This window comes from Lepidochelys kempii, chromosome 8, assembly GCF_965140285.1.
Source record: "Lepidochelys kempii isolate rLepKem1 chromosome 8, rLepKem1.hap1, whole genome shotgun sequence".
Taxonomy (NCBI): domain Eukaryota; kingdom Metazoa; phylum Chordata; order Testudines; family Cheloniidae; genus Lepidochelys; species Lepidochelys kempii.
In genome coordinates, this window is record NC_136387.1 from 82667347 (window position 1) to 82676740 (window position 9394).

Genomic DNA, 9394 nt, shown 5'->3' on the forward strand with positions numbered 1-9394 from the left:
ATAGAAATGTGATGAGATTTCGTACACATCAACATAAGGTAATATGAGAGATTTAATCAGCCAAGACACAAAAGTGTGATATAGAAAGCAGTAATGCAGAGACAGACTTCAGGATTAGCATGAAAAATACATTGGATATAAATTTGCAAGGTAATACCACTGTATTAAAACACATATGTACACACAGACGAAGTGACAGGTATAGAAGAAGTTCTTGTAAAACAAAGGCAGTAAGAATGCTTTCTACTATACTAGTAATAATTAAGGGCCAGATCCTCAGCTGATGTTAATCAGTCCAGCACCACTGACCTCCAAGATCCTTTGCCGATTTACATCAGCTGAGAATCTGGCCCCAGTGATGGAATTCTACATGCAGCAGAACAGAGGCAGCAAACTGTACTCCAACCATACAGCTGCCTTCACTAACATGCCCCTCCCTTCTCACCTCATAACAAGAGGCACAAGGGTATGCAGAAGAGCCATTTTGCCAGCTGTACTCTACCCAAGAAAATTTCCCACGTGTGCTATTCCCAAGGTGGCCAGTTCCAGGCAGCTTATAGTCCCTTTAAACTAGCTAAACTGGGGGGTTGAGGGGGAGGAGGAGCTAACTGGAATCAGGACCAGGAGCCTTGAAACCCAGCTCCCTGTTGTACCACTACTGCACGACTCCTGCATTTCAAAAAAGATAATAAAAGGACAATGAAGAGTTAGAGTAAGTTCAGAGAACTGCAATTAAAATAAATGCCGGAGATTCTCCATAGCCAGAATGTGATCCTGTACAAAAATTTACTCTCAGACCCATCCCATGTGTAATTACAGGAAGTACATTTTACTTCTCCAAATAGCAAAATATTGAAAAAAATGCAATTGTCTCTTCGGCCACAGAGAATTTATGTGATGAACGTAGCTCCAAAAAACAAGCAGTTTCAAGAAATAGGCTAGGCACCATGCCACCGTCAAAAGAGCAGCTCTTTGTAACAGCATAGATTGTCATTAACATGCATGCCACAAAATGTTACAATCCCTTCTGCTTTATTCGGGAATCCAACCTCTTGGGGCCAAATCTTGCTGACCTTACTCAAAAAAATTCCCTATTTGCTTTGATGAGTAAAAATGAGCAGGAATTGACCTTTGGCAACACAAAACATGACTTGACACAACCTGGTTCAGCACAGAAGTTGTGTGTTAACATTTTTGGAAAATACTATCATGAAACAGTGTTTCAGATTATCAACCGTGTCTCTGGTAATCCACAAGCATAGAGTCGTTAGGACCATTCATCCCACACATGGGTCATGCCCATACAGGGAACTGTAAAATATGAGTTTCTTCTTGTGGAGTTTCCTATGAATTCTCCCATCATGATGATTGAGTTCCCCCAAACTAGCAGATCCCCCAAGAGCTGCATTAACCTAAGGGAGACCATGAAGGCGGTGTTCTACACTGTGTCTGCACTCTCTCGTGCTCCCTTGCAGCAAGGCTCCCGCATGAGGGCAGAAAACCCATCCTCACAGCCCTGCTAATCAGTGACCAGCTCATTTCTGGCTGGGAAGCATAACAAAGTCACTGTCTCAATGTACGTTAGGTAAGAGTCATGGGTATTTTTATTATTATGCATTTATTTGTATTGCACAAGCCCCTAGAGGCTCCATTGTCCTAGATGTTGAACTTACACAGAGAAACAGACAGTCCCTGCCCAAAGAGCTTGCCATCTAAACCACAGGATACTTTAACACAGAATAAAGACTTAGTATTTATATCATGTATGTAAAAGTATTAACTACAAAGAAAAAAGTTATATTGCATTAAAATATTGAACAGTGAGTATAAATCAATGGATAGATGTGCAATATTTGGGAACATTGATTTTATAATGAAAACGGAGTATCTTCATTTAGAAAGTAGGTGCCATTCAGTATTACAGGTATTACTGAACCAGAGGAAAAAGTTACACATAGTGTGCACATAGCAGTTAACAATGACAAACTCAATTAGAAACTAAAAACAAGATGTGCAGTTCTACTGAGGTAACCCATGCCCTTGTATTTGTGATCCTTATCCCCCCCCACCACCTTTACCGCCATCATTTTTCCTTCCCAGACTTTGTCACACCTCTACTTAGGCCTAACTCATGTCAGCACAACTCCTACTCACATCAAGCTCTCTAGTGTACTAGTTCTTCAAGATAGAGAGTAGAACCCCGGTCTCACTGAAGTCAATGGAAAGACTCCCATTACCTTTTCTTTAATATGGCACCTAGCATACTTTTGGCTACTCAGTGAACAAACAGCAAATAATAATTAATGATAAATGGATGGAAAGCTAGGACTATGTTTACTTTAGACACTTGCTCATTTAAAAAGGTATTTACCACCTTTTCTTTAATACGGCACCTAGCATACTTTTGGCTACTCAGTTACCAAACAGCAAATAATAATTAATGATAAATGGATGGAAAACTAGGACTATACTTTAGACACCTGCTCATTTAAAAGGTATTTTTACTTTAAATATTAGTAAGAATCCCCTATACCAGTGGGTAAGCGTGAAACAAATATTAATTTAATATTTTGCTAAAATAAGGTGTCAAATCAGACACCTTATTCATTCAGGTGCATATTATATTATATAATCTAAAACAAATCTATTTGACAACCCCAAAAGATTTTGGATAAATGGAGTTTGTAGACGGGGAAAATCTGTCCGATCTATTTATAAACCACACTTGTCAAAAGTATTTAGGAGAAGGTCAAAAATATTTGACTATTTGGCTTTCAAATACAAGGCAAGGAACTGAGAAAGTGATGTGCACCAGGCAATACAAATTTAGAAGGGATAGAGTCTGGATAAATGGATTTTATTATCTACGGTATATACATATATGCATGATGCTTCTGTTCTGATTTATGAAAGCAAAACTCCACCTATGGACTAATGAAATGGTATTTGCTCCATCACAGCTATTCTACTCCATTCAAAGAATGGGTGGGTAGCAGAACAGCCCAGACTAGCCCAACACGTATGCATGCACATAACTGAAGCCAAAATTTGAATTTAGATGAAAAACACAGAATTAAGAACCCAATCCTACCAAGTGCTGAGTGCCCTCAACTCCTGCTGAAGTTGTTAACTAAAATTATCCCTGTTTTGACCAGAAAAAAAGTAACTACCCTATATATTCAGTTTGAAATTAGTGTATCTGTTTATGCTTGAATAAGGCTAAGAGGACATTCACTCTATTATATTATTCAGTTCATTGCTGAAAATGTCTTTCGTATTCTCATTTACCCCAGATGATTTTCTTTGCCTGACTGAATATTCTTTGGAATCATCCCTAAAATGCCCCTTCAGCTCACTACTACTATGAGAAATAATACTTACTGCTGTATTCTGGATATGCTCCAGTTTCATATTGCAGATGTCTCCAGTTTATAACACGTTCTTGATGAAATTTTATTTTCAATACCTATGTATGATCCACTACCCTCTAATAAAACGCAGTAGTACTGTAGTTACCTTTTAATGATATGTTTATCTTCTCTGAAGAACTTTTAAAATAAAACAAAAATGCATAAGTGCTGACAGTTCAGGAAATTAACTTTTATATCCTCAGTAGAATCAAAATAGTTAAAAGACAGTAAATCCTCAATCCTGCAAAGACTTACAAATGTGCTTAACTTTACGAACAGCCACACAGAAGTCACTATAGGGTCAGGGCCTAGACCATCAAGTCCATTCCTCTGCAAGAACATGGCTTAGTCCCACAATAGAAGCATATCAGGTTGTTAAAAAAATGTTTAAGCTGAAGTTTAGCCAAAAATGGCAATTTAATACACCCTTAAGTACTCATTTTACTAGCAATCTGGGAATCGCAACGATCTGTGGGTTAAAGAACTAGTCTTTCACCTCAACACCTGGGTTTCTAAATCAAATGTGAAAGTGAGTTTGTGATTTTATTCTCATCCCCAAAGGACAGTTGTTCACCCTGCAAAAGCCAGCACAATATTTGATGACAATCTGGCAAGCCTGGACTTGAGACATCCAAAGCTAGAATTTCAGGAGTGTTGAACGTGCACAAAGTGGTACACTGGCACAGCTGTAAGGAAGATTTCAGTAGTACCTGCCAGTACTACCCAACTCTAACCAGAGCTGTCACTTCACTGAGGAACGTATTTATATAAATTTTCAATTACAAAAATTAAGCATTAAGTCATTTGTCAGTATAAATCACAAACAGAAGAGCTCTCTAAACAGCAGGATTCGGAGTAAACCTTGTCAAGATAACAATAATTCATATTTAACTACAATCTATATGATGCAAAATATTTTATCAAGAGTGCAATGATTTCAAAATATTTATGGGAGCACTCATCCATCTACAAGCTTTAGAAAAAATATGTATATGTACTTAGGAGATTGAAAGTTCTGCATTTTTTCCTCTAGAAAGAAGGAGGCAGAAAGGGCACAGTAAGGAAAAGAATGAGTGATAATGAAAAACAATTAGAGTAGTTGTAATTCTGTTTATGCAATACATGATGAAACACTGAACATAGATTTTGAAAGAAAACGCAAATTAATAGTTCTTTTGACATTCAAAGTCCTTCTGCAATTAAATCAACTGCAATCTTTAAGGACAGATATTTTTCTGAAAATAAATATTGGGACTGGGTAATATATTCAGGTTTTTTGACAAGTAAACTGATCACTTCAATTACTTCTCTGGATGGTCAGTCTGTGCTTGCTTCAAATTTATTGCAGGAGGTCACTGGAAGTAATCGTTCACTAAAAAAAGCCTACATTATCATCCTGAAGACTTTGTCCACAAAGTATGTATGAGAGACATGAAACTGTCAATAATGTTACATAAAGCTAAGATTAGTTAAAATGGTATTGTAGTGCAAGTCTAGAGAAATCAACAGAAAAGCAGAGGTGAAATTATTTTGACCCTTTTGAAGTCAATGGCAAAACTCCCTTTGATTTCAGTAGGACCAAGATTTATAGCAGATACTCTTGTTCTGATCACACACCCATTTTCCACCAGTGTAAGAGGAGCAGAGGGCCCTTTTTCTAAAGGAAGAATTAAGATTCAGTGTTTCTCATGTCTTAACCTCCCTCACACCAGTACAAAGTTAAACTGTTTTGAAAGAGTTTACCTGGTTATGTTAAACCATTTTCATAAGTGTGTGAACATGCACACTATGCTCTGGGACCCAGTTCAGATGTGCTTTATAATGCGATCATAGGACAGAGTAAGAAACTTTAGGATTCTTTACTATATGATAATCAAACTGTATGTTCCAACTCTGATTTCTGACACAGTTTATACCAGTGGTGGGCAACCTGTGGCCCGCATGCGGCCCATCAGGGTACTCTGACTGCAGGCCGCGAGATATTTTGCCGATGTTGACCATCCGCAAGCCCCCCTGCAGCTCCCAGTGGCCTGCGGCCCACTGCTTCCCACAGCTCCCAGTGGCCAGGAACGGTGAACCACAGCTACAGAGAAACCGTGGAGGATCGTGCCTGCGGATGGTCAACGTCAGCAAAATGTCTCATGGGCCACAATCAGATTACCCTGATGGGCCGCAGGTTGCCCACCACTGGTTTATACTGACCTGACCTGCATTAAGCAGTTTGGAAGAACCACTGCAGCCAGTAACATGTAGGCACTAGGTTCTGTGCTGTGTTTTGAGGGATTGCCTGGGAGCACCAGCTCCTAATGCTGATCTGCAACAAACCTTGCTAAAGCTCTGTTCAGACTACAACTAAACCAGGTTACTTATATCTAAACCATACTTGAAATTAAGCCACTACCAAAAACATCAGTACAGCTCGAATGCTATTAACACAATTTTGAAATGGATTTTAAAACGTATGAGTTGCATCAACATATTAGGCAGCGTGGCCAAATGGGCAAAGCATTGACTTGAACTCTATTCCCAGCTCTGCCACTGATCTCCTGGGATACATTGGACAAATCACTTTACCTCTATGCCTGTTTCCCCATCTGTGAAATGGGGATAATAAAACTTCCCTTTGTAAAGTGCTTTGAGAACTAATGAGGAAAGTTGCTCTATAAAAGTGAGATGACATTATTAACTAATTCTAAACTTTACCTTCCTTAATATGGTTCACAACTTGTGGTATAAACTGGGCTTTATAGGCTCCATCTGTGACCATGGAGCCCGCAACTAACAACTGGCAGAGCCCCCCACCCCCACATACCATAACTCACATCAAGCCTGACACGCTCATTGTTGTCATAAGATGTAACTCAAAGGTGTCATGTAAGGTATCTTATGTAAACTGGTGACATGCTGGTCATGAGTATTATTGGGCATACATGCAGATGGCGTGTAAAGAATTGTGCCTGTGTGTTGGAAACGTGTTCCTAAAATTTATTTTGGGGGCAAACTTGATAAACAAGTTTGGCTTGGACAAAGGACTATGCATTCACCTGTGTGTCCTCTGGCTTACAAAGCTTGACCCAATGAAAGCATATTTACATAGAAGGTAAAGGTTTCAGAGTAACAGCCATGTTAATCTGTATTTGCAAAAAGAAAAGGAGTACTTGTTGCACCTTAGAGACTAACCAATTTATTTGAGCATAAGCTTTCGTGAGCTACAGCTCACTTCATCGGATGGTAAATAAAGCCATCAAGCTAAATGAGCAGGGGAGAAGACACAATCACATTGGGGGAAGGGAGGGGAGAATCTACATCCCTAAAAAAACCTTCTGGCTCTTGAAACAGAGACAACAGATCTTGGATAATATAAGGGGGGAGGGGGCTGGAGACATTTTAATTATCCTTCACTTAGGGGATGATAGCATACAGCTGCCGTTGAGCCTAGGAAAGCTGGATTCTCTTGAACTGAAAGGCAAGAGTTGCTGGAGACTTAATGTAAGTGAGAAACCTGCTTAGACAAAGATTGCAACTTGATGAAATGGAGTTTTAATCACTAGGGCTATGTCTACATTGGCAATTGAATGACAAAACTTTTGTCTTTGAGAGGTGTTAATCCCCCCACTCCCCGAAAGACAAGCGTTTTGCCAATGACAAGAGTCAGCGTGAACAGTGCTTTGTTGGAAGGAGCACCCTCCTGCTGACAATGCAAAAGCTTCTCATTGGGGGTAGAAGTTTTTTGTCCGCAGGAGAGCTGACAAACAACAGCTACACGGTGTGAATTTTAGTGGAACGGCTGTAGCAACACAGCTGTGTCCTTAAAAGCTGTGTAGTGTAGACATAGCCTTAGAAGCATGTTTTATTTTGTTTGTAATCAGACCTGTTTTTTGTTCTTGCTAAGTATCACTAAAATCTCTGTTCTTTGTTAATAAACTTTTTCTTGTTTTATTATAAAACCATCTCAGTGCTATGTATTAAAGTAGACAGTGAATGCTCAGCTAGCCAAACAGGCTGGTATGTGCTCTGTCTCTTTGACAGCAGTGAACTTAACTTCTGTCCAGTGGAAGGGACTGAACACTGCAGAGAGATGTCTCTGGGGAACTAAGGTTCATCGATTGTTACCTGCAGCAAACTGGCAGTGTCCTCAAGAGTTTGCTGGCAAGGCGGACAAGCTACTGTGTCAGGGAGCTGACACACATCTTAGCAACAGCAAACTCTCACTTGCTGAAGCGGAGATGGGTAATACACGGGCTCACAATTCTGGGTATCTCATGCAAGACTCACTATAAACATAACTACACATAAACAGAGTTGTGAAATAATAGTTTGGGACCTAACAGTATTTTCAGACAGATCTACATGGACAATTTTTGGGAATCTCCTACTGTTTCACTAACACCCATGTTAACCTTCGTTCAGACTGGAGACCAGTGTTTTAGCACTGCATGATACCGTAAACAGGTTTTTATGATCATCATATTCTGCTTACTGCTAAATCTATTTCAGTTCTAGTCAGAAACGAAAACAAATACCATCTTTGTTACAGATGCACAGTTCAGAATGCCACATGCAATATGAAACTGAAATAATAAAATGCTTGTAAGTGTAACACATGATGTTACAAGTGTGATCTGTGGTGTTCACCACAGCTAGCCACTATCAAAAACCTGCAGATAAAAAATGACAAGCTTCAGACACAGATGTGCATTAAAAATTGTCAAACATATTAGGCTCTTACCAGAAATGGACTCCAGCAAATGCAAGAGACACACATTATAGCCAATAGCTGAATGATCATTTCAAAATGATGAGATCGGCCTTGTCTTTGTTGACTTTTAAATTTGACTCTTAAGAGAGTAATTCCTGTGACAGCATTGCACAAGAACGAAACAGCAAGGGCCAGTAACCCAAGACAAGAAAAAAGTAATAGATAAAATCGGTCTTCCCAGTCCTCAATATGTTCTGTTTTATAGAAGCACCAGGTCCTCGATGCTTGAATTTGATATGCTCTAAAGCTAAGAATAGGCAGCAAAGCTATAAAAACAGCAAAGAGACATACCGTAGTCAAAATCATTTTTACATGTTTAGAAGTCATTTTTGTAGAATGAAATATTGGTTTAGTAACTCCAATGCAACGTTCAACAGCCATCACACTGCCCAGAAAGAGAGGGCACAGCCCAAAGAATACCATACATATGCCAAAAACACTGCAGAGAATGTTTGATTGATTAAATCGAATCCAGTCTTTGTCAGAGGCATACACAAACACAGCAATAGTTCCATTGATGAGATGGCCAAAAAGATCAGTGATAACCAAACCACTAGCAAAAAGCAAAAAGGATGCTTTTGATTTCTGTCTAAATCTCTGATATGCCTTCATGAGAATTGCTATTGCAAGACTGTTGGATAAAATTCCCACCGTCATGAATATTATTGAAAATAATACGGAAATCTTTTTGTGTGCGTTGCAGGTCGTGTTTCCTAATCCATCCAGCACTGGTGATTTTGACCTGTTCATTGTTGGAAAAGTAGCTGGAGCACTCAATACATTTCAGCAGTCATACAATCAAAAGGCATCTGTAATATTTAAAAGAAACACATTATAAAAGGCACATCTCTCATTTGATATTTGAAACAGATGCTCCAGGTAGCTTGTGGTAGAAATCTAATTTCCCTGACCTATCAGGTGCATGATGTGGCATGACATCTTTGAGCAGTTACATCGGGTATAGTGATGTAGTGCTAAGTTTAATAGTGCTGGAGCCCTGCAGAAATGATCTCAAATTAGTAATTCTGTCACACCTGAGACAGTCGCCCAAATCTATCTTGTGTGCGAGTCTACCATAAGATCAGGCACCCATATTCAAAACTTAACACTGTACCAGTCAACTTTATCTCACAACCACCAGCAGCAGCATTCTCTATTGCCCATTCTTTGCCACCCGCAGTGGGCAGAGAGTCCACGATGTCAGCACCCAAGGAAGGAGTCTCTC

The 9394-nt window shown here is 39.3% G+C and overlaps 1 protein-coding gene across 1 annotated transcript in view; it reads right to left on the minus strand.

The window, feature by feature from the left end:
• Positions 1 to 8919, minus strand: part of PTGFR (prostaglandin F receptor) — a 31101-nt gene extending 22182 nt beyond the window's left edge. Inside the window, exon 1 of the mRNA XM_073358235.2 lies at positions 8140 to 8919. Within this exon, the coding sequence (XP_073214336.1) occupies positions 8140 to 8919 (780 nt within the window). The remainder of the gene's footprint in view (positions 1 to 8139) is intronic.
• Positions 8920 to 9394: the final 475 nt, after the last annotated feature.